General features: G+C 41.3%; 1 protein-coding gene across 9 annotated transcripts in view; it reads left to right on the top strand.

The window, feature by feature from the left end:
- ZNF521 (zinc finger protein 521) overlaps nucleotides 1-6,235 on the top strand; it is a 232,500-nt gene extending 226,265 nt beyond the window's left edge. For all 9 annotated transcript variants that reach the window (XM_071737376.1, XM_071737377.1, XM_071737380.1 and 6 more), the window contains one exon: nucleotides 5,410-6,235. In XM_071737376.1, coding sequence (XP_071593477.1) covers nucleotides 5,410-5,439 — 30 coding nt within the window. In that variant the 3' untranslated portion in view covers nucleotides 5,440-6,235. The remainder of the gene's footprint in view (nucleotides 1-5,409) is intronic.
- Nucleotides 6,236-26,771: the final 20,536 nt, after the last annotated feature.

Raw genomic sequence — 26,771 nt, 5'->3', positions numbered from 1 at the left:
TATAATAATATTACAATTACCAGAAGAGAACCCTGCCACAATATAATAGGCCTTTGACAAGAAGCTGTGCTGCAGTATTGAAGTGCAGCACTAAAGCACAAGTTTGAAGAAAGGGTACAAAAAACAACCATTCCTGAGATTTTTCTTAAAGTTATGTCTCAATAACTTTTATTTAGTTGGTTCTGATGTTACCCCTTGTTCCTCCTTTCCCTCCCCCCCCCAGCCTTTCCACATGATGCAGTATTTCAGCAGTTTCTGATGCCGAGTTTTCTGCCTGAGAGGTCTTGCATCATGACAGGCAGTTAAGTAACAAAGCATCAGAGTGAAGTTCTGGAAACCATATTGTCACCAAAACTGCATTTTTGATTTGTCATTACCATTGCACTTCAGATTTTTGTAGGCTTGCCTTTTCCACCAGCCTTTCTTTCTTCCCCTTTGGTTCTGGAAAATCCAGCATCCTCTTGTTAGCTGCAGACAGTTTGAAAAGTATGGCACAGGGTAAGAAGTTGGAATAAAAAGAAGGGAAGAGCAGCAGAAAATCTTGATTAGAAAGTATAATTTAATAGAACGTGTATTGAACCAAATGTATTGATTAATGTGGAAGATATAGTACTTATATTGATTCAAACTAGAGATTTAGTACTAAAAGCTGTAAGCCAAAAAGCTGTTGCAGATTGCTACAAAAGTCAGTTTAATGCTGTCCTTGAGAATGCCTTCACAAAGAAATTCTTCTAATGTTTGAGGAGTAGGTAGAATGCGGTATATGTCAGTTTGATCCCGGAGGGTTTTATTTTGTACTCTAATAGCTGTTACGAGCCTACATTATATCCAAGGAGTAATTTTCCTTAGGGGTGCCCAGCTCGCTTTGTGTCAATATTCTAGCATTTTAAGTCACGTACAGTATATGCTTCTGGGAACAGTGCAGGAGCCAGCCAGACTCATAATGGTCTGCATTCATTAATAAAGGCAGAAGCTTCTGTCCCTCCATTGCCCACTACAGGGATGCCTCCCTGGTCTTCAGGGACCCGTACAGACACATTTAAAGAAAGCTTTATTTTGAGTGGGCAGGAGATGAAATGCAGGACTTGCAGGCATTTCCTAAGTCAGCTATATGCCCGAGCACAGGGGTGACCTTAATGGGTCAGAGAAGAATGCAGGTCAAAAGACTTATTATCCAGACTGTTGGAAACCAATTGCTTTGGTCAAAAAAAAAAAAAAAAAAAAAAAAAAAAAAAAGTAATGCTTAAAGGTTGATAGTCATGTAGAGTTCTGTTTTACAACCTGAAACTGTATTGCAGTGCAGAGATGTACATTTTTTTCTGAAGGCAAAAAAGCCACAAGATGATTCGTAAGGCACACAGATAAAGGATTCCAGATAAGTGGTAACATGTAGGGTACCATAATTACTTAATCAGTGATGATTGATTACTTATGTTTGTGTTCTTGAACTAAGGAAAAAATAACATGCTGCTGTGGTACTGTTACCATCTGTTGAAATAATGTGTCTACATTTCATCTTTGTATTTCTTCGTGTGTACCCTCTTTGCACTGTTTGTCAGGTACAACCATATCTTGTTTCATCTAGTCACAAAAAAAAAAAAAAAAAAAGAGTCACCTTTAATTTGAATGCAGTTCACATTAAAGATTCTAAGCAGTTAGTGAGTCTGTGGCTATCTGTAGATATTTTCTTCTTCCTTAATTTATGGGCAGGAACTTTTTGCCATCCAGTACTTCTGATGTTCTGTCTGAAACAGAAGGAGATATACCAAACAACACAAAGCACTCTTACCTCTATTGTCTCAAGCATTTCTGCAAGGAAACCTTTTTAAAATTATTTATTTTGAAGAGGAGATTCTTCCACCCAGTATTACAGTGAAACCTGTGCATGTTTTTAAGTCCTTAGCAGTAACAGCAGGGTTGTCTCAAAGCATTTTCATCCAGAAAAGTGGTGGCATATAGTTTTATAACAGTTCCTGTAACTGTTGGGATTCTGGGGTCTGACAACAAAAATCATTATATCTAGGAAGACAGCAAATGCATTTGAAGAGTTTATTTTATTTGTGAAATATGCTGAACTAAGGTTTCCCAAATGATACCTTTTTTTTTCATGGTAGTACCAAGGCAGAGAAACAGGGGATGTAGGAGAGTTTTCCTGGTTTGGTTTGTGTCTAACGGGACAGCAAATGCAGCGACACAGACCTCCTGCTTCACTGTTCCTCCATTTTGTGAATGCAAAGCTTGGATTTGTGTTTGCAAACTAGTTTCTCCTCATGAAATCACAGCTCTTGGAAATGTTAGCATAGCTATTGCTGAAGTCCAGGAAAGAGCATGTAAATTAAAAATATTTTTCCCTTTCCATGGCTAAGTAGGAAATTAGAATTTTTTCCTTCGTAGGGAGTCTACCTCATAAATAAACAGGTGGGTTTATCTGCAATCAGATCTGGGGGAGGCAGAGGTGGCAAGCATCTCTTGACATGATATCTCTGGTACTTATTTAAATGACTTCTGTTGGGCAAGGGGATCTTTCAGTTGCTCCAAACTCAGGCCAACTAGTTGGAAGTTTCTGGAGGAGGCGTGTATCAAGCTCACATAGTGTGCCTTTAGTGAAGGGCAGCAAGCTCTCAGAGCCACACAGGGGACCTCCACCCTAATATTGTGCACTCCCTGGGTGCATTGTGCTGTGTCCCTGCTGGTGGCAGCTCCAAATTCTGCTTTTCCTACCCGTCTGGACCCTCCGCAAGGCACAGAGACAACCAGAGTCAAGGTCTGCTGCATGGATAATAGAGGAGAATTTTTTGCCCTAAATTTTTAAACACAACACCCCTCATAAAAAAACCAACAACAGTTCATAACTGGGATTAATGCTTGCAATTTTCAGTCACTTAGACATGGGGTCTCCAATAGATGGCTTTTGGTGGAGTGGAATATGGCTCCCTGTGGGATTACAGAATTTTCCTCCTTTTCTTATCTCTCTTCTCCCACCCTTCGTCTGCTTGTCTTGTCAGTGTTATGCTTCTGCAGTGCTTCCCCTTTGTATTTTTTTCCCCACTTAGCCAAATAGGTATTTCTCCCTACTTTCTTACATCTGGGGAGACCTAATTACTTTGAAAATGCTGTTTTGTTTTGGCTGCTTCCAGTAAGTAAAGTTGTCTTTTTAAGGCCTAAACTGGTCAAAGCATTTCTTCAGTTGGTATCCTGCCCTGTCTCCTTTTTCTTTGCAACACTTCTTTTTTTATCTTTTTCTTCTATTATCTCTAGAGAATATAATTTTGCACCTGGGCACTGGACTCAGGGACAGTGAGAGCAAGAGCAAATCAGTCCTTATGCCTGTTTTATTTTGTCTCCTTTGTAGTTAGACCTTTTAATTTTTTATTTTTAAAATGGCATAGCAGCCAGAGTTACAGCTGCACTTCTAAAAACACCTTTTGACTACTTCATACACAACTGTTCATCCAGCCCCAAACTGCTTATGCATTTCTCAGCTACTGAAAAGAAATAAAAAATGGGCATGACTGACATGCCTCCTCTCAGTGGATTAGAAACAAAAGACCCCCTCCAAATACCTCTCTGCAGTAGTATATGACTTCACCTACTCAGAAGCAGAGAAAAAAAACACAATTTAGGCTGCCACCCCATATTTAACGTGTCCTGTTGTTTCTTGGTACTGCAGGGTCTCCAATTAGCCTGTGGTGTTATGCTGTAAGTGCTGCAATAAATGGACACAACAGGATGACAAAAGGGCTGACTGTCAGGCTTAACTCTTACTTTCCTTGCTTTTGTGGTTTAAAGTCAGAGCCTATTACCTGTGACCAGCCAACATTTTAGTCTGCAGCTATTGTTACTGCAGCGTTTCAAAATGATCTTATGTGAAAAATAAAAAGCTAGAAGAAATCAAGTGGTAGAGTGTATTTTTTTAACACTCTGGCCTTTGGACAGTCTGGAATTCCTGCCATCACCATTAAATCATTCTGAATTCACATCTGGAAATTGCATCTTTGAGTGTCACTGGGTCATTTTCCTTTAATCTTGAGAATGGCACTACATTAAAAATTCCTCAGTCTTACTGTAAGATCCTTCCCTTGCCAAATGTCCCATGAACTATTGTTTATGTGCGTGCACAATTTAGAGAGAGAGAAGGAGGAAGGGAGGGAGAACTATCAGGCTGGTTTGCAGTCAGGCTGTATTTTACATTTGTTTCACCAAGGCTGCTTTCGTGTGCCATTTCCTGGATGGCTCTGGAGGGTATGGTTCAGTAGATGTTCACTTTGTTGAAAATGATGACTGTCTTTTGGGAACAGGTTCATCCTGCAGTGCGTTAGTCCAAAGGGGGATTGAAGACAGATTAACCTAATAAAGCAGAGTGAAGGGACTGGATGTGCTGGGAGCAAATTACGGGATGTGACACCCCTGCCCTCGGGGTCACTGGCCCAAGCCTGGCCCAGATTACTAGAGGGAAAATTGATCACTACTCAGTGGCTGCCCTGTTGTCTGAGAAGTAGCACTCACAGACTTCTTCCAGTTATCCATGTATCCAGTGTACCCTGAACAAGACTCTAACATGTATTGGAATGGCTCCTTGCTCTTAGCTCAATGCTTGTGAAGGATCTGAGCATACATTGAAATTGCATCTCTCACCTCTGAAAGTGGTCAGCTTGATTACAGCAGCGGTAGGAAAGGGAGTCAAACTTGTGTTTACTCCTGGGTTTGGTGAGTACCATACAGGAAAGGAGAATTTCAGCCTCTAAAGTCCACGCTCTGTCACCTACATAAGGCACTGCATTCACTTGAGAAAAAATACCTGTGGTTCTAAGGTGGCCAAAGGAAGGGCTGTGGCAGCCCCTCCTGTTTTCTCCTCAGCCTTTGAGCTCTGCGCTAGGCACAGAATGACTTTTACCAGAACACACTGGGCTATACTGTTTAGGGGGGAGTAGGTTTTAATGCAATAAAACATTTGAAGTGGTGCCACAGCCTGGGAAGCACAGTCCCATTAGCATATTTTGGGTTTGTAGGCAGCAAGGCCTTTTATGACAAATAAATGCTGTTCCATTTGCATAATGCATAAACCATGAGCTGTATGTAAGCGGACACCAGAGCTGCTGACCTGGTATGCAGTTCCACAGGGGCAGGTCAGCCCAAACCTACCTCGAGAGAGCACAAATCTACCTAGAGAGAGCATGTCACAGTTCTTGTGGCACATGGAAAGAACACCAGTGTGAAACAGCTGGGGAAAAAAACTCCTCTCTTTGATAGCAACGCTACTCCTGGCTGCATTAAAACAAGGAGGTCAAACATACTCTGTTTCAGTCCATCATTTTGCAAGCTATGTTGGGAAGATTGTCTTGCATCTTTCTTTCACCCAGAAATTCTTGTATCCTGTGACTAAGCTGTTTCTTCTTTTTTTTGTTACAGAATCATACGATGACCCAGCACAGCAGTTAGTGCAAGGCCCGTCTCTTCCAGAGCATTCTTTGTGGCACAAAAAGGGAACACGTTTTACTCTTTGCACGAAACTTTCATTGTTAATGTATATTATTCAGAAACATTGTATTGTACCATAAACCTTGTATTATCGAAACTGTTGGATGTTCATGTGTTTGAACTTTTGAGCACCGGATAGACTTCCTGTATATAAAGTGTTGCACATGTATTATGTTGTCTGATACTAAAATGGTCTTATAAAGACAAGTGGACTTGGGCCCTATTCAAGAAAGATACAAATAATAATAATACTGTGTGAGGGGGAAAAAATAGCTTAAGGAAAAGTGTCATTTTCGAGGAGGAGGGAGAAAGTAATAGCTATGTTCCATTACAGCTCTGTTTGGCCTTCCTTTCCTTTAAACTTCAGTCTGGAAATCTCTCTTTTGGTATACAAACGGATGAATTTAAGACTATTTTTTATTGCTGAAGATTCTTGCAAAAAATTCAAAGAGACTTTCTCACAGAGCAGGAACCCACAGTTGAATAAGGCCCGTATATATATTTGTAAGCCTTGCGATATGACAGATAGCATTACCATATATGCAATAGTTGTTATGTAGATTGTCAAAGGAATTTTTTTCTGGATACCATTTGAAGCTTTGAGTGTTCAAGACTTTCCTTAATGATTTCACACGGCCAAATTCTTGAATCAGTTGAACTAACCTGTATGTTACTGTTATTAATGTTTACTCTGCGGTCTGAACCTGGAGATTACTGGAATTGTTTTCCAAAAGGAAATAAATTCAGTTTACCATTATGTGTGAGTGTGCTTGTGTCTTGTCTTTTTCCTTTGGAAACATCATTATTGTTACTTCTCCTGTAGTATTTAAGGGATCAACAAAGAACCAGAATCTCATTGTATCAGGACCTGTACCTTCTCTGTAGGAGAAGGTCACTTTTTATATAACTTGGCATCTATCTAAATGTAATTGTAGAAACAGATCTGCTGGCCCACTGCAAAGGGGTAATAGTCACTGTTTTCTGGTTTTCTTTGTTTTGTTTTGACACGCTCAACAATTTCAAACCTTCACACTTGACGTGTTGGTTGCCAGAAGAGTCACACACATCTTCTGCATATAATTATCAGTGTGATATTATTTAGTGAGCTGGGTCTTGTGCTGGCAACCAGAAGCCACTGCAGCTCTGCCAGCAGCACTGTTAACCTCACATTCCTCACCTTCTCTTCTGACATGGGTAGCAGAACTGGAGGTGGTGCACACTACAGGATGATGCTCACAAGTTCTGTGGCCCTGGGGGAACTGCTGGAAGGCCTCAGAGCTTTTCTTGGGTTTGAACTGGCTCCTGACTGCCTGCAATTTCAAAAAGAAGATAGAAGGGTATAAAACCTTTCCTTGCCTCCCAGTATTCCCCACTACTCTAGCTCACCTACAAAAGATGACCAAAAAAAAAAACATTCTCCAGCTATTTTAGTATCTTATCCTATTGCCTGAATTGCTGGTTTTATCCCATGGAAACCAGTGTCACTGAAATAGTGTAGTTACAGAGCTGCACATCACAGCAGTCCAAATGGCTGGAGCTGCTTGCCTATTGCTGTCAGGGTAGATATAAAGTGTGATTTCCAGTTTGCTGAATGTCACATTTTGACTCTCCACAGATGGAGGATGGAGAAGAAAGAAGTAAAGTCTGAAAGTCTCTGGTTGCCACATATTCCAAGAAAAAAATGTGTCGTTCAAAACTCCAGCTTTGAGAATATTCTGCATATTTTGCCCAATAGAAAAAAGAAAATCCTGGGTTTTGTATTGGTGCCTCATTTGTGCTGACAAAAGGATAAACACAGGCGCGGGTACACAAAGCTTGTAAAATGCCAGTTCTATTTATAAGTCAGAAACTGTTCCCTTTCTTATTCTCATTAATATATTAGTCATAGCAGCCAAATTGAATGTGATGATATGTTCTTTACTTTTGACAGATACCTTAAAGGCTATAAGACAGCCTTCATGTGTGAAAGTGTGACATATTGGTTAAGACTGAAAATAACATGTTTTTAGTAGAGTTCAAGTATAGAAGAAATATTACACCCTACTGTTTTTGTAAATGCCAGTGTGCCACTGAGTTGAGACAGATGGTAGCTGGGAAAGATGCAATCTTATAATCAAAAGCTAAAATATGTCAAAAATATGTTAGCAAGCAAAACATAGCATATTACTAGCGTCTCATGTCATGACAGCTTGCAAAACATGCAAAGATGTTGAGTTTCTAGGTATGTAAATAAAGGAACAGCAAGCAAACAGAGCAGCAGCAAATGCAATGAAAACTTTATGCATCGATTGTCCCTTTGGGGTGGTGAAGGGGAATAGAGGGGTCTTTTGGCCACAGGCAGCCCCAGGTGGCTTCTGAGAGCTAGCTGCTACTATCACGTGCTGGAATCCTCTTACCTTTTCTGAAGTAACAAGTTTCTCAGTGATACCTAAATAGCTGTTTAAATAGATTATGGAAGACATCCAAACTTCCCAATGAGACCTGAGTGTTCCTTGGAGAATTACCACAGCGTTTAGAAAAATCAACAGGAGGGGGAGATCATCTTCCCTGTTGGGAGGAGAGACACAGCTCCCTGTGTGCATTTGAGCCGTGCCATGCCTTTCTCTGTCCTGGGTCAGCAAAAGCTAAGAGGAACCACTCCTCATGCCCTTAACCTAATGCAAAAGGATAAACCTCTTCAAAGGACTGCGTGGATAGGTTGATGGACAAGGTATCATTTTACTTCTGAGACTGGCTTTATTTCCAAGGTTTCATGAGTGGACATGAGTTTTACTGTAAATGATAGTTTAATAAAACTATTAGTCCTTCTGCTTGTTTGCCAGAGCTGTGTTTAGGAAACCTCACAGACCTAAAGCAGGTATAAATATGGAGTTTATACAGCAAAAGTTAGGCAGTATACCCAGATGATGTTTGAGCACAGGACTTATGAGGAAACTTACTGAGTCTTTATATGAACAAAGGACGATCGGGACATAAGTGTGTATTAGACCTTCACGACAGTCAGCTACCCAAATGGGTACATTATGCACATTTTCACAGCCACTTGTCCACAGGGAGGTTGTCACAATGTTTTTGGTTCACTCCTAGTCCAGTGCTCTCATTGCTTTACCTGATTTAGGAGTCACTCTACAAGCCCCAAAAGAATAGTTTAAAGGCTCTGCATAGGACACATTAATAGCTACCACTTCCTTCTCGATAGCACACAGAAAGCTGAAGTCCTCTCCTTGTCTCAGTGACTGGGCTTTTATTAATAATTCTGGCATGACCACTCATGTTGTTTCATTACTCCTGTCCTCAACAACAGGAAAAAAAAAAAAAAAAAAGAGACATCCCTTCCTTACCAACATATGGCACCTTCTATTTATAACAAGATTAACAATTCATTCACACCTTGATTGAATCCCGCTTTATTGAGATGTCACAACAGATTCTCACTGCCTGCAAAGGGAAAGACTTACAAATGTTAATATTGTGACAACCAGGACACATAAAAGTAAATGAATTATAATTGGTGACAATTAAAAATAGCTCAGTGTGAAAACAGAATATTGTTCTGCTGTTGAAGCCCTGTCTAGGATAAGGCAATGTGAAGGACTCTGTAGAATAAGACCATCCATGAATTCAGAAATTTTACCCTGCTTCCTGTCTAATGTGTTCAGTCATACACTGATGCTCAATTAATGTTCACACGCCCTTTACATCTTAGTGGGCAATGTGCCATTCTCTTATAGTATTTGCTTCACTGCTCCATAGCAGCACAAAATAAACAAGTTTAGGCCTATTTTACCAATTCTATTTAATGCATCCATTTTCCCTCCCCATGTTATTTATATGCAGAAGATTTCCTTAATTATTATTATTGTTGTTGCTGCTGCTATTAGCAGTAGTGAACTGTGAATGCTATAACAATGTACTCCCCTGGGGGCTGGACAGGCCCTGGCCACCAACTTCTCTGTGCAGATCTTCTTCTGTCTGTGGCACACAAAAGCCTGACAAAGTCTCACTCATGTTTCCAAGCTCGCTCTCTTTTCAGAGCTATTTGTTATTGTCTCCACCATCACAAGTTTAAAAAAGGAAAGTTAATTAAATATGGAACAAGACGGAGTAACATCTTTTAAACCATCATGTCATTAGAATTGGATCCCTCTGAGAGCTGCTTAAAAGGGTTTTGAGAACAATGACTGTTCAATCAGATATTTATGGGCATAGTTATGTAAACACACTCTTTATTGTCTATGTATATTTAATATAATTATCAGTTTTGTACTCGGACTCTCAGGAGACCCAACAAATCACAGTGTTGCTTTGAAAATGTCAGCAGAAAAGACAATTATGTTGCAAGCAAATATTCATAAATTATATTAAAAAGTCCTGTGAAAGTGTACCCTGCGTTGCAAACTGCTTTTGCACTAGCAGAATCATCACTGCCTTTCTTTGATTTAAACTCTTCTTGTCAGTAAGAAGGAAGTTGATTGAAACAAACCCTTAATACTGGAGAGCCTACTGTTTCTGACCCTGGCAGAATGTAAATTGCAAAAAAATTCAAAGGGCTAATTCATTTTGTTATTAATATGCTGAGATCTTTTTAGAGATTTCTAAATAAGGTTTATTGAACTTTTAGGTAAAAATTGTTTGTACAAGAAGGCCTAGGTCACTTACTTTACTTTTATTTTCTGAGATGATTCCTGACAACTTGCCATGTTTTGTTCATTATGTATTAGAAAAAAAGAGTGGAGAACTGGGACAGTGTTCAGTAAATTAAATGTGCCACGCTTATGCTAAACCAATACGTGTGCTGGAGTTTGATAAATACCTAGTAAGTGCCTGCAAATCATCTCTACTGCAAGATACACAATCAGCATATCAACATCTTAATTAGCAGCTAATGACATTTGAATGGGAAGGTTAACGTTAAGCACACAAATGCAGTTTAATAAAGAGTAAAATGAAATACATTGAGATACCTCAATATATATTTGTAAGTATAAAACAGCTGGGTTTTGTAGTTAGCTATCATCTATATGAATGATATTCCGATCTTTAGTGATGTTTTGGAATAAAATCTGCAAGACTGCAATGTCTTTTCTGGTACATCTGGTTCTAGGCATCAATGGAAACATTACACGTCTTCATCAAAGGGAAAAAAAAAATCTGCTTTTCTGCAAGAAAATACGTTTCTTACGTGCCTTTATTTTTCTTTTGAGCACGCAGCTAGATTTAAATAGGTGCAAGACAAATGAGCCTGTGTTGTCGTGCTTCTCTATGTTTTCAACAGCAAAATTCTGAGAGCTGATGCAAAGCAAAGCGCATTGATGGCTGTAGCTGTTGTAGATGTGATACTTGCTGGGGTGGTAACCTTACTGGGTAGCCAAAGCAGAACAGACAAGAATCACTGAGATGTTGGAGAAGAATCTGCTACAGAAATGTTGCTGTAGACTTTGCAAGCAGCACAGGTTCCCATTGAGTGTCATACTGAACCATTACTTTTGCATGGACCACAGGGAGCAATGTACAAGTGATTGCTTTAGGATTTTAATGTAAGGCAGATCCATGATGCCTGCAGTTACAAATCTTATGGCCATAGAGGCTACTGTGTTGGATGCATCCAAGTGAACTCTGGAGTAGTAGATACCTCTAACGTGATGGTCTCTTTCTTCTTGGGTTGTTAGTTTAATTTTTGTGTCCCTTATAGAGGCTTCATCTCACAGAACCTTTATCCTTGATTATGGGACCAATGATTTTTTCTAAAGGTTGAAAGGTCAGTAACAAAATTATGCCATTTTGTTGGCCCAGACACTTTGGCAAGTTCAAATCAGATAGTCACACAGTGTATCAATGCATCCACTCACAAGGTGAGTTCTGTCCTGCTCAAATAATGGGACAAGGGTAAGTGGAAAGGACACTGTGTTTGCAGCAAATGAGACAGAGATCAACAGCATCTGGAAATTGAAAAGACATAGTAAGATATTTTTCATTCAGGGAAATGCCCGTCTTTCAGGGCTCATCATACTCTTGCACAAAACAGCAACTCAACATTTCCTTTTTTCTTGACTGCCACTCTTTCTTTCCTCTCATTAATCCCCATGCCCTAATTGTTTAATGATTGATGCAGGACTGTTTTGATTTTCTTAATTACATTTGTGAACCTGCATTTGATTTGGAGGTTAGGTCATCAGTCCTGATGAATTTAAGATTCATGTTGATTCATTCATCCTTTGACATATTTTATTTCCAAACACCTTTGTTCTTTTGGTTTCATTAAGTATAATTAATTTTCTGGCATAAAATGGAAGACTGTAGTTTTGATTAGATGATAGCTTCTTGATAGCTTATTTGTAAATCTTTCAACCTTATTCACAGTTTTTCCTAATCAGTATCTGACTTTTTGACTTCTGCTTTCCTTCTTAAAGTAATATCTGCCCATAAAGCTATTTCCAGTCTTTCAGACATTCTGTACTACACCATGGAGTCTGTCTCCTTCAGAAACTCTTACTTCTCTTACCACATATAAAGAAATGGATAGGATTTTAGAGTTCCTCTCTCCAGTGCCCTGCTATCATTGTATGTGTTGCCTTGGTATTCACAGGCTGCAAGACCAGGAGAAGAATGACTGCCCATTTTCAGATTCGACAGCTCATGTTTTTAATGTTGGGGGTGGGGGCAGGGAGCAGAATTCTGAACTGACATTTGACTTATCATCAACTAAGGGCAATCAGTATTTTACCCTGTTTCCAGATCGTCTGACTTTTAAGTGCTAGGAGACTTTCCTCCCTCAATGATAACATGTTTGCAGAATCTTTCAACACTTCCTTAATTGCTAAAATTTGCAAACATAAGAAACACCCACGCCTAGCTGTTGGCCAGTGGTTCCCTTGGTCAGGCTTTTTCAATCTGCTGTCTTCTAGTGTGTTCCTTCTGAGATTTTCAAGGGGAACAGAAGAGAAGATTAAAGGGTTATCCAAAGGTTACATTCAAGATTTTGTTCATTAGATGCCTGGCTCACTTGGTTGTTGAAAGGAGTGCCTGAACATCTGAATGATGTTATATTACCTGTATTTATTTAATACACAGGTTCTCTCAGTTGACTCCTTTCAGGCTTAGAAAGGCAGAAGCCAGTCTGAAAATCTTCAAGCCTTTTCTGAAGGAGCAACTGCTAATTATCTTCCTTTCCTGAATTTCCTTTTCTTGTTTGTTTGCCTTCAATATAAGGATGGAGAGCAGCTTCAGAAGCCTGACAAATATAATCAGTCTGCTAAGTGTACAGCACCACGACTCTTTGCTTACTTCACTTGTTTACTCTAACCAGGGTTTCATTTCCTTTTAGATGCCACTTGATGCTTCTGTAGTATTTGATGTTACTAAGCAAGAGCTTTTGTTACAGATCAAAAATACTTGTGCTAATCTATCCATGGCAACATGTGCTTGAATTGTATTTCATTTTTCTCAGTATGAGATACACAGTGTCTTGGTATTTGTACTGTATTTCAAATGTTACCTAATTTGGTCTGACTCGGCCTAAACCTTTATTCAAGACATATATTCTGTTTGTTCCTCACTGGGTCATATTATTGATCTCAGCGTAAGCCATGAGTTGGTGCCATCCATTTCATCTGCATCACAAGTCAAGCCCTGCCTGAAAAAAAATCACAGAATTTTGCCTTATTATTTTTTTCTGGTTTTCCAATCTTGTTGTCTCTGCCCCTTTCAAGACCATGTCAACTAGCTGAATGCTTCCAGGTGAGGTACTTAAAATTAAGTTAATCACAAGAGATTCCTTTGAGTTTGAAGAACACCTGTGAGATGTGATATGAATATACACTGTGATACCTGGGGAGAACTCTTCTGGAGCAAACCAAAGATTCCTCTGAGCTGATGGCCCAGCAGCAGCACTGGCCGCCAGCAGATGACTGGGGAGAGGTGTAAGATAAGGGCAATGGTGTAGCAACCTTTCTTTAACTTAATTTCCTGGCCTTAAGTCACTGTTGCCCCACAACTTCCCTAGCTGAAAATGAGACTTGGCAGCTTTGGGAGGCTTTTGTCTTTACTTGTCTAATTAGCTTTCTGAGCCTGTATAAATGTCCAACATGCACTAAATGCTGGCAGAGGGAGTTTGATTTCTTCACTACACATTACTTTTCTTTGTTTTGAGCCTCTTTCATTTAATCCTATGACAGGAAAAAAAACATGTTTCTTCCCAGTTCACCTTCTCCCAGTGACTCGGGCCCTGTCTCCAGACCTCTACTGTGGCCTCTTCCTTTCAACCCTGTTGTCCTCCTCATTGCTCCTGGATAAATGAATGGTCCCTACTGAGCAACACAGACCATCCTTCCTGCCAAAATCCAGTGGCATCCCCACGTGGCAAGGTGCAGCAGGTCTTGCTTTGGCTCAGAAGGGGATGGTGCATCCTCAGGGTGTGACACAGTACAGTCCCATGCAGACACACTACTTGGGGTCCCCAGAGCAATACAATCAGGTTAGCACAGCCTCTCACAGGGGCCAATTGACTCAGGACTAATCAACAGCATCATACCACATTGACACAGCCATGCAGAACTTGCTCCCTAGCTGCTTGCTTGGGGATCTCATCACACTGTAGCACTGAGTATAGATAAGTCCTCAGGACACTGCCTTGCATATAGCCCAGAAATGGGGGGGTGGTACTGTAGACTTGATTACCCTCTCATTTACAGTATTTTAGCTCTGAGCAACTTTCCTAAAGTTATTGGCATTACAGGAGCATCTTACCAGTGCAATACAGGAGAAAAAACATGTTTATGGTACATGTGCACCTGTATACAAATGTATAGATTGCAAGATACTAACGTTTCAGATACAGTAAATCAGAACATTTCTTTGAAAGTCCCTGTGCGCAGGACAACGATCTCTCCCTCAGGTGCTCATGCACCCAGGTTTCCTCAGGACCACAACTTCAGTGGGGGTGCAAGGAGGACATCAACCATACAATGAGCAGTACCTTAGTATTTTCTTTACTCTGGGTGCTCAGATTGCAGCTCCAGGTGCTGCATGTTGTTTGGACCTGCCACTGCAGCCTGAATTGTTAATTTCCCCCAGTCCTGTTTTTGGTGCCACTACCCATGGGATCAGTGCAGGGCACAATCGGCACAGACAAATTATGCTGGCTCCTGCATGCTGGGAGCTGAGGGAGACAGCCTTAGCTGAGGCCACAAGTGGGCATTTTTTACTCCCTTTTGACTTGTGAACCACTAGATCTTTTCCATTGGAGGAATAGACCATGTACAGTGACTTTAAACCTATTGAAAATGCTTCTTGGTGGTTCCTTTTTGTCTACTGCCAGAATCCATCCCTTGGCCTGACCAAACCCAGTCTCCCCTACCTGCTCCTTGCCTACTGTTCATCCTTGAGTCCTACATCCTAGGACCAGTTTCCATCATCCAGATCCCCTGTGTTATTTCTGAGTACCATTTCCAGGGTCATTTGAAAGCAATGGCCAAATGTGCTCTTCTGGCTTTAACCAATATCCATATTTCCTATCCCAGGCATCCCTTCCAGTATGAACACCCTTCTGGCCTCCATTTACATGTCCAAAGAACAGACACTGCAGTCATTTGACAAACCAGGGCAGTACATTGAACCCTTGAAGTAGTTCGGGGTGCTGCAGGTGAGCCTTGGGAACAACTGATGCCTGAGTGCAACACAGAGCACCCCCAGGATGCTACTTCCCTGTACTGAGATGTTATACATTTAAACAATTTGAAGTTAATTAAGAGTATTGGCTTGGAACTAAATCCGGAATCTCACACATCTGTGTTCCCTTCCTTGAAAAGAGGCAGTTTAAAGAATGCCTGAAGCTAAACACATTATTTTGTACCTTGCTAAAAAGTTGGGGGTTTTTTTCCTTCTCTTTTAACCTACATTGCTAGATGCCTATGAACATCTTTTTAAAATGCAGGGTGATTTTTTAACTGATAATGAAAATTATTATTTTGTATGCAATTTAACTTCACCCTAACATCAGACTGCATAATTTAAAGTGAGTTTTCTTCATATACATAACATCATAACATTGCAAGACTCAAAGTCTCCAGCGTATTTAAATGCCTGTTGGTGAGGGTTCGCCTTAGATCCAAATCTCCAGCGTCCCAAGCCTGCTACTTCAGCCTCATGATAGCTAAAAGTAGTTTCAATGGAATCTTCTCCAGCAGGCAGGTTAGGTTTTGCTTACCCTGTTTTAAATCAGATATGCTATCATTTTTATGTCTGCGATGAAAATGGCTTTGATCACACCTCTTCGTGCCACTTTCACCTAAGCACTTTCAGATGTTGCCAGCCCCCAATGATTTGTTCAAAGGTCTTAAAGAAAGGGGAAAAATTGCAACATCAGATTTTCAGACATTCAGTTGTCAGCTCTGATTTGCGATGTACACTTGACATCATATTCATTATGGGCCACTTTATATTTTACTTACAAAACTGAATTTTTTCTTCCAAAACAATAGAAAATACGATGGGCGGGTAGGTTTTATTCTGTTTTGTTTTGGTTTTTTGTTTTGTTTTGTGTTTCTTTTCTAAGCTTTTAGAAGCATAAATGATATAGGATAGCACTCAATGAAGGAACAACATCCTAACAGGCTCAACACAAACAAAGGATAATACTTCTCCACCCAAAATGTGGCTACGCTGTGCAGCTCCTTACTGCAGGGGAGAGTGGAAGCCAAAAAGGCTGCATAGGTTGGAAAAGAATCATTAGGAAAATTCATGGAACAAAATGATCATGTGTTAAATATGAAAGTGCCAGCTCACTGAGGAGGGCTGTAAGCTGCAGAACACTGCAGCTGGCAAAAGCCATTGGTCACCAATCAGTGCATATAGGACACAGGTCTACACGAATCCTTCATCTAGCCAAACTACTGCTGTTCTCACATCCTTCTAATTCCAGGAAAATGAAAGTAAAGTTTCTAGCCTGATCCATACAATGGTGAGTTGGAAAAGTAGACTGAACTATCCAATGAAAGTTAAAATAAAATACAGTAATCAAGAAAATCTTTGTCTACATTGAAGCAGCTCAGCAGCAGCAGCTAGATGAAGATGTCAGGATATATTCACAGCAAAAGCAAATCTCCAAAGTGCTTTTGATGGGGAGGGAGCAAAGGATGAACTTCATACACACAATGGCAACACAGACATGGTAAACAAAACTTAATGGTGAACTGCTTGTGGGTGAGCAGGAGAAATAAATGAGATTGAATTAGCAGAGCTGTCTATTACATAAAAACAAAATAAAGTAAAAAAACAACCAAACAAAAAAACCCCCACCACAAACACTGCACAGTACAAATATCGGCAGGGAAGGCTTCCCTATTTCCCCAGGTGGAAAAAACATGGCTGTAGGCCTACCTTTTGTCAGCACTCACACAATGAAGCTAAAGAAAATAATATTTGCTAGAGGAAGCAGGGAACTGGATGAAGCAGGGGATGGGAGGTGAAGGGGCTGTGCAGAATATCTCTTCTGTGTCCCATCTGTGCCATGTTTCATGCTGAAATTCCTCTCCCACAAGTGGCTGCAATGGGGCTGCTAAGAGCAAACTCAGTTTCATCTTTCACTTTTTTGCAGGGGAATCTCTTTGATGTAGGTTCATACTGGGTCCCACCTATCCTTTAGAAAACAATGTTCACAGCATCTCTGAAGAACAGTAATCATTTAGCAGATCTCTGCCATGCTGCAGCTGCTTCGAAATACAGTAAGCAATTACAGTGAACTAACACTGCATAAACATCTGCATAAAAATATCCACATCATTCATCACAGATGGATCAGGATATATTCCATTGCAGGGTATCTTTCCTCAAAGACTGGACTAGAAATAAGAAAAACTGTTCTTGTGTTGTAACAAAAACTCCACAGAGACTCCTCATCCTGCACTACAATGTGTGGCATTGACAAATATAAAACAGAGGGAAGAGAGAATGAAAAGGAGGATAGGATTCTCTGCATTGCTCAGATTTTGGTAGCAGGGTATCCGTAACACCTGGGGAATGTTTAGGATCAGTTGATGAATGTACAAGGCAGTGCTTTCAGATAAGGTTGTTCTGTTTAAAAACACAGTGACATCAGGAAAACAACTGTTGTGTGCAGACTCTTGTCATCGGTAGTGGCTTGGACAGGGCAGAGCTCCCTCGTTGTCTGCAAGACCCAGATCTGGGCTGAGTGAGAGTCACTGATACATCAGGGTGTATCCTGCAGTACTGGGAGGTGGCACCTTGAGACCAGAGGCTGTGTCAGCCTAAAAGTAGCCCTTCCCTCACAGAAATCTGGAAAGCCCATGTGTGGGAAGGTGAACAGGCTGAGATGGAAGTGGAAGTCACTAGGTGTGAAGTGCCTAAAGAAGAGAGAAGATGCACAGTTCTCTTTTCTGTGCAGCATTAAGCAAAATGGTATGAGGATCAGGATACGTATATCCAGGGGGCATGATATGAAATTTGAAAGAACATTTAGGATCACCTTTTGTGAGTTCACTTTCTTTATTTAGATTGCTAGGGCTGGTTTTATTTCTCCAGCTATTCTTGTCAATTAGTCACTGCCATTAAGTACCACGAATGCCTTGAAGATGCGTGGTTTGGTGTTTGTTAAAATTCAGCCACCTATGGCATATGCCTCTGTCTAAAACTGTTACACGTGCTCACTGATGACAGCAAATGTGCAGTGCTGTCTATAAACACAATGTGACATTCTGTGAGCAAGGGCAACCAGTAGCATCCTTCACAACTGTGGATCTGGGCTGAAATGTAATTCATTTCGTGTGAAAAACCTTTTCCAGACTTTTTAAGGCTGCAGATCCAGAGAAGCAAAATAAAGTCAGGTGCTGGTGACAACTGGCCATTGTACTTACGTTGTCCCCACCCCACCAGCCACTAATAGTGAGCTGTTTGTAACAGCATGGAAATGGGCATCTCTTGAGTGCATAAAGCCGAGCATCTGTTTCCACAGCTGCCAGTCAGGCAGTGTCACCTGTGCACCGCTCCTCCATCGAGGAGCAGCCTGTGAGCACAGCAGCAAAGGTGGGGGTTTCATTCCTGCCGAGGGTGATGGAAGCTGCTCGAGTGACTCTTCATCAGCATGATGGAACGGCTGGCAGGCTGGCCCCAACTGCACGTTCAAAAAGAGGGTGAAGAACTGCCTGTGTTTATTGCTGCTTCACTCTTTCGCAAAACTAATCATGCAAGAGGAGGGAAGGAAAGAAATGGCTCACTGAAATCTCCCGCTGTACATTAAAAACAGAAGGCACAAGAGGAAAAGGCTTGAGTATTCCAACCCCCAGGTTATGGGTTTAAGGCCAAAACTCTCCAAGATGAAAAAAGATGATATCTTTGCCCCTCCAGCACTCCTTGGCTCCAGTGGCTGCTTTGGCCAGCAAGGCTGGGATTTCAGCATTGCTCCTGCAGGCCCATGTCTCACTTACTTTAGACACTGCTTAGGCTGGGGATCAGCACAGCCCCCAGCTTGCATCCAGGATGTGAGTGGAAGAACACACAGGTGAGGATGCTGTGCCACACCACTGTTACAAACCCTGAGCTGATGGTGTCCCTGGAGCAGAGATTTAGCAGCCCTTGGATTTAGCAACCTGTTGCTACCATCCTCTCAGACTTCAGCTGGTATCCAGATCTCTGTGGCTGCTCCCTGAAGTGGAGCCTGAGTTTCTGGCCGGGTTTTTGTGCAGCTCAATTAATACTGCTTATTGCCACGGTCACTTTCTAAGGGGAACCCCAGAACAAACCCTGCTACATTTCTTTCAAGCAACAGTGCTCAATGGGACACAGAGACTGAGAAGCAGAGCTCTTCTGGCAGAAATAGTAATACTTGGGTGGGTCCAATTTTTTGGCTCCAGAAAAAAATTAGATACACTGGCTCTAAAAATATCCTTTTAAAAGTCTTTGGTATCTGTTAAGAAAGTACAATAGAAATGTAGTGGTCTGCTGCCCCCCCAAAAAACAAAACCAAAACCAAAACTAACCAACCAACCAAAAAACCCAACCAAATTAAAAAAAAAAAAAAAAAAAGACCCTAGAAGAAATGTATTATTTTTCTCCATTATTTCTCTCCTGTCTTCCACATCAAAAGACCCTATAGTTACCAGAAATCAGTAATTCAGGCAATATTTAGTAGTCCATTGGATGCTGTTTTCCATGTAGCAAGGTGGCAACAGTACCTATGTGGTCAATCTGCTTCACAGGACCAGAGACACATGTGAGCTTCAGGGCTGAAAGACCTAGATTCGGTTTTTGGCTATTACTGTGGGGCTCCACTTCCCTCCCTCAGTCTTTCACCCTCATTTATGCTATAAAGGGAACTGGATGACCAGGCTGTGGCATCCTCAATTCAGGACCTTAATATGGATGAAAAGACCAGAGCTTGTGTCCAGGCTGAGATTTACTGTATTCACAGCTTTAGACAGCCCCCAAAACCAAGACCTTTTGAGCCACTGTCTCTCTGAACATCAAGTCTACCCACAGTGACAGCAGTTTTCCTATTTGTTTTATTTCTATTAGTTGTGTGTCAAAAGCCTTGCTATCACTGTAACAAGGCTTTTTCACTCTGACACTATCATTACAAACTGTAAACCTTCATTTTTTTTCTAGCAAGCAGCTATTTGGAGTCTCTCAGTACTGGAGGAATCCAGCCTGAGGTACCATTAAAGGTTCTTTGGAAATGATACCCATCAGTTTTAAAGATGAGAGGTACTGCAAGGCTGCAGCAAATGCCTCTGCCTGAGGCTTGGGAGCCCCAGTAATGGCCATGCTGAACTTCCCATGTTGATGACATCCGGAATGCAAGCACTGATGGTCCAACTGAAGATACAGTGATATTTTCACCTTAGAAATCTCACCTCATCCTGCTGGTCCTGAATTTCTGTTTGAGATAAAAGAACCTGAATGGTCTGCACATTCAAATGGTTTGTATCAGAAATAGTATTGCCAGCAGGAGCAGGGAAGTGATTGCCCTTCTGTACTTGGGACTTGTGAGGAGCTGGACCTTGAATACTGTGTTCAGTTTTGGGTCTCTCACTACAAGAAGGACATGGAGGTGCTGGAGAGTGTCCCAAGTAGGGCAGTGAAGCTGGTGAAAAGACTGGAGAACAAGTCTTATGAGGAATGTCTGAGGGAACTGGAGTTGTTAAGTTTGGAGAAAAAGAGGCTGAGGGGAGACCCTATCACTCTCTACAGCCACCTGAAATAGGTTGTAATGAGGTGGGGGTTGATCTCTTCTCCCAAGCATAAATCAATAGAACAAAGGGAAACAGCCTCAAGTTGTGCCAGGGAAGTTTACATTGCATATTAGGAATATTTTATTCACTGAAAGGGTTGTCAGACACCTGAATAGGCTGCCCAGGTAAGTGGCAGAGTCACCCTCCTTGGAGGTGCTTAAAGATGTGTGGAAGTGGTGGGTTTGGCAGTGCTAGGTTAACAGTTGGACTTGATGATCTTAAGGGCCTTTAACTACCAAAATGATTCTATGATTCTAAATTACTCTGGAAATATCCTGGTACAGTAGTCAGTGAAATGGTTAATAAGCCATTTGTGGAAGGGGAAGAATTAACTCTTACAGTGACATGCCAGTAGGGGCAAGGACAAGAAGAAGGGAAAAGGGAGACAGGACTTCTTCCCTCCTTTTGTGTTTTTCAGCTGCAGGCTTCATTGTTCCCAATCTCTGCCCACAGACTGTGCCTCACCACTAACCTCTTTTCTGGGCAAGAGACAATGGAAACCAGTCAGAGAAATGGCCATAATCCCGGACTAACAGTTTTTGTCACCTCTGTCATTTTTCCCTGGAATGACAGGTTGCTAGAAAGGGACATCTGTCAGGGCAAAGAAAAATGATAGGGGGCTCTCACTCCAGACTTTGTGCAATTTCCTGGCTGAAGTCCTAGGGAGGCTGCAGCCTTCACAGCCTGGCCGCAGCCACATGATGTCTTGTCTCCCAAGTTGGAAATGCAGCCAGCAGAGCTTCCTACGCTCCTTTTGTTCCATGCTCATTTCCTGGCCTGTAACGCTGTGCTCCTTGGGGACGTCACACATATCAAAAATGCAGGGTGAAGCTGTCTAGAAATGGAGATAGGTTGTTTTTGGCAGGAGGCCCTTGAGCCAGAAACATTTTACCAGAAGAAATATGGTCAATATTTATGGAAAGTAGGATTCAACTTTCAATGGAGCTTATGTTCATAAGTCACTTAAGGCCCTTCTAAAAATCCCACCAATAATTCTTAAATTAAACAAGTCAGCATTTCCATACAATATGAAGAACAAAGAGCTGTGTCCCACTTATGGATCTGAGCTAAGGAACCGAAGAGCCGAATAAATCTTCAGAGGATTGGTATGATCACATGGAGTGTTTGTCCTTTTTTTATGTGACATGCATCACTCAAAGGAGCCTAAAGAGCCACTGCATTCCAGCAAGTACTGGAGAGACCTTGGCAAAATGCATCATCTGGCCTCTAGTACTCTCAGCGTAAGATTTAATGACCGCTGATTCATATTCAGGCTGGATTGCAATAATTTTCAGAAAACGTCTAGAGTGACAAAGGGTTCTGCCATTAGAAATATATCTTCACAAGACTTGGTCCCAGTCCCAGATGGTTTCTGTTTTCGTCTGATGGTACAAAACATCCCATTAGAGTAGATTAAATTTTCTTTGGGTATTTTTACTGGATGTTACATCAAGTCCAGAGAATCCCAAGCCAAGCCAGCTCAAACCAGTTAATCAAATAATCTTCCAGACCACCACAGACATATGCCAAGGAGCCAAGGACGGGCTGGCCCAAGGAGGCAGGGGACTGACTGCCTGGGGAGCAGCTCTGTCAAAAAAGGACCAAGGGGCCCTGCTGGATGTCAGGCTAAGCTTGAATCTGCAGTGCACATTGTCAGCAAGGCAGACAAACATCCTGGGATATGCTAGCAGAACCATAGTAAGGGTGCCAGTGGAAAGGATTATTCCCCTTTCCTTGGCACTTGTTAGACCACAACTGAAACACTGTACCCAGTTCTGCATCCCTCCCCACCTCATCTGGAGAAAGACAGGGAACTGCAGCATGTTCAGTGGAGGCCACCAGGACAGTTGGGGCTGGACCACTTGCTATGGGACCAGGACTGGCTCAATCTGGAGATGAGGTAGCATTAGAAGCCTCTAATAGCTGCCTGCTGGTGTCCTGAGCAACCACAACAATCCCATGATAGTCAGGAGCATTATCAGCTGCAATTACATTAAAATGCCCCTGAAATTTCAGCCTGGAGTCACCTACCCAACTGTTAATTGGGTACATCTCAGGAAATCTGCTGATTGATGGTAGATTGCTTAACTAAACAACAGATCTGCTCCTCTCCTGAAGAAGTATCAACAGGTGGAGAAACTGATGGAAATGGACACTTACAATTACTACGTTTGGTAAAATTACTTCATAGTCCCCACAGAACACAGCTTCCTTCAGAGTATAAATTAAAGGGCCATGAAACAAAGCTTTGAAGGTTCCTCAGGGCTTTGAGACCACCTCCAGTGGAAAACTTAGTTGATGTTATTGTGCCACAAGCACATATAGGCAGTTAATGTGGAAAGTAATGTAACAGGATCCAGTCTTCTAAAGAACATCAGAAAAACTTCCTCCAGCTCTTCTAAAAACCAATGGTGGTCAAATACTTAAAATACCTGCCAGATATTGCAAACAATGAACAAAAGGGGATGTTGAAGTAGGGAGCTGATGGACATAAATCAGCATTTGTAGCTGTATAAGAGTGCTCTCCAGTGGTAACAGTACCCTTTCCCTTGTTGTGTAATTCAGACCCTGAATTATTAAGGAAGAAAGAGCCACTAGTTCAACATGAGTGGCTTTGGTAACCTTGGCAAGAGTTGGTTGGTCCAAAACAGAAAAATGTGGAGATGTTGAACAAAAGAAAATAAAAAAGAAAAAGGAAAGGAAAAGAATCCAAAGGATTCAGATGCGGGGAGAAAGGGAAAGAATGAGGTTTAAAATGGCTCTATTACTTTTGAAACTGGGGCTGGAAAGACAGAAGAGGTTTCAAATGAAATACAGTTCCAGGAGAAGAGACAAAAGTTATACAGAAAATGACTTTTATGATAGTATCTGTGGTATTACTGGATAGCTTCCACACAACAAAAAAACCCCATGGTACATATTATCAGAGCTTAGAGTGCAAGCAACAGAAGAATAGGAACCACCCAAAAAAAGTATAAAACAGAAGGTCTGTGGCTGAAGTGTTAGCTGTCCTCCTTAGCTGTAACTATGGGGTATGCAAAAAAGGTAAAGACTGCTCCAGGTAGTTAAGAAAAAGGAGATACCCATGGAATCTCAAGCCGTAACCAATGAGCAAGGAGAAGAAACAATGGGAAGATGGAGCAAAAGAGACCCTAAGAATGGGACAAGTGAGACTTCAACTTGAGCAGTAACCAGCACTATGAGAAATGGGGAAGGAGGAACAGCATAGGATCTGCAGAGAAGGCAGAGGGAACCTAGGAGTGAAGTTCTGGAATTTCTGGAATACTTTGCAGAAGAACAGGAACAGGTCCCTGGCAGACAGATTAAACAAGGAATTGTGTTTTCAGTACAGCTTGCTCTCACAAGTCATTAGAAACATAAAATACTGGTATATTTTTCTCTCATATTTGTTGCCCATGAGTTAGGGACATTACAGGACACACCACCACTTTGTTTTGTACACTATTCTAGCAAAGCCACATAATTCAGTAATCACACTTACCAATAGAGTCAATTGAAAAGCAAAACATAGCTAAGAGGAGAAAATAAAATTTTAGGAAAATTTCCATTGGCACATTAGGTGAGTCCTGTATGGGCACTACTTCTGATACCAGAAACACTCTTATGGAACTCATTTGCTAGAATAAGACAAGGCTACAATGTCTTAAGCACCTACCTCAGACCTGGTGTAAACAGGGACATTTATGTGCTACAGTGGATTACACTAATAATCTACCATAACACTACAGGAAAGATAATTTCCCTTTGTAGGATAATTAACTTCTCCGTGTCCTAGATGACTGAAATTTCTTTTAAGTCCTGGCTGAACAGGTCACTTATATTCTTCCCTTTAATGACATGCCTCCCTGTTCCAATGATCTATAGCTTCACTTTTTAATTTTTAATCACTTGCTAAATTAAACAATATAGTGCCAGCCTTTTGTCCCTTCCAAATAGCCTTAAATATGTTGGTTTTATTAATAGGGAAAAATAGGAATTGTTATCTCTTTTTCTATTGCTGAAGAAATTCAAGACAGAGATTGTTCATTAGCTTCACTAAAGCCAAATTTTAGTCAAAGAAATGCAGAAATTACAGTCTCTTATTCCTTCCAAGAAGGGAGTTACATTATTCATGTGAATGCTAAATATATTTTGCATTATTTTGTTCATGTGACTGCATTCCTGAACCCGTCCACTCAAGATTTTTATCAGTTTCAGATGCAAAGGCATAGTATAAAAATAGTTTAGTAGTAATTTGAGTTGTCTAATAATTCTACACAGTCACTAAAGGTAATGACAGCAATACTGCTGACACTGATTTGTGTGTTCTGTATTTATTCTTTTCACACTGTTGTTTGATTTCCTACAAGCTAACTTGAGTGGCAGCAAGGAAGCTTGAGTTTATACAAAGTGTTAAGAACAAGAAACTTGCCTCCCAAATGCTTCTCAGATTCTGAAGCACAACTGACTACTTAAAGGTATTTGGTAGTCTATACCTGATGTTAAATCTAAAGAAGATAATTTGTTCTATATTAATGTATTCGAGCCTATAAAACCACTCATCTTCAGGGTTGGGTGTTCTTCGTTTCAGATATCACACCAAACTCTCCCATTTGGGAGGGGGGTTGTCTGAGACAAAATATAAATCAAGGGCTTTTACAAGAGGTACCAGATAGCCTGTAAGAGAGAAGTATGGCCACAATGTGTTTAAGAGGAAACTGGGCTTTACACTACATTGTTGGTACTGTTACACCCTATGGTATTTTGATCTCCAGCAACAAGAAGGATCTTTCTAGCTTTTGTCATGTCAAATTGCCTAACATTGTTGTATGTCCACAATGTGCTGGGTGGAGACAACAAAGTTATTCTGCTTGGTTTTTTAGCCAGAAAGCTTCAGGCGAGGCTATTTCCATATAGAAACTACACTGTAGTGATTATTATTGTAATGATAGGTCAGCATCGTGGATATATGCTACTAAGAAGAGCACTAGCACATTTGTTTAGGAAATAATCTAGAAAAATTAAAAAACTAAAGAAATAAAAAAGTGTTTTGAGAAACTCTGAAAAAAGGTAGATGCCTGTAAGATGCCATTCCTTTGGGGTAATATCAATAAGCTGTGTAACTCTAGGCTGTCTCAAAGCTACAGCCAGCATAAACATTGTCGGATCAAGGACAGGCAGAAACAGGAGTATTTCTGTGTTGCTGCAATACCTGCTTCTTTACCAGACAGCATGGTCCGATGCTGAGAGCAGCTATCAGTGTTTTGATGCTTTTTCTCGGAGCATTTCTAAAAGTTCACAATGTCAATCAACACCAGTTCCCATCTGCCATTTCCTAGAGCCCCTGACAATGCTGCTGAGTCAAGCTGCTGGCCAGAATGAGACTCAAGGGCAGGCAAAATATCTGCTTGGCCTTTATGTCAGCAGATTCAGGCCTGCTCCATAAGGAACACTTATGACAGTGAGATCCCATTGCACCTCACACAGTTTAAATCCACAGAGCAAGAGGAGAGAGGGCAGTGTTTATTTCGAGTGATTCCAGACCTTTGGGTCCACGCTGCGTAATGCTACCCATCTGACTGCAGCACAGGGGTGTCCCGTGAGGCAGAGCTATGCACTGCATACCAGTCCCCTATCACCTTTCTCTTCAGTAGTTCTAGGTCTTAATTTAAAAACACACCTTTGTACAAGAATAAACCACTAGGTTCCCTAGCAGAGGCTGAAATGGCCCTGTGAAGGCAGGACCTGTAAGCTCCCCTGTCAGCATCGCTGTGTGTCACTTTTTCAGGTGTCCTAACCCCATCCCCACCTGCCCAGACAGGGCTCCATCATCTTGGGATTGTTCAGACCCTGCTCCAATGTGAACTGAGAACAAGCAAGGCACAAAGCACAATGTAGGGGGTAAGATCTAACAGTTTAAAATCGCAGTCTGATATGGTATCTGCTCTTGCTCTCTAGAAAGCTCCTGGCATTGTTTCTCTCATTCACCAAGAGTCTCCAAAGTCTCATTCATCTTGGTCGCCTCCCTGCCTATCATGGCCAGAAACCAAA

The sequence above is a fragment of the Heliangelus exortis genome, chromosome 2, assembly GCF_036169615.1.
Source record: "Heliangelus exortis chromosome 2, bHelExo1.hap1, whole genome shotgun sequence".
Taxonomy (NCBI): domain Eukaryota; kingdom Metazoa; phylum Chordata; class Aves; order Apodiformes; family Trochilidae; genus Heliangelus; species Heliangelus exortis.
The sequence above is the reverse complement of the archived record's forward strand: the minus strand, read 5'-3'. Positions and strand labels throughout refer to the sequence as shown.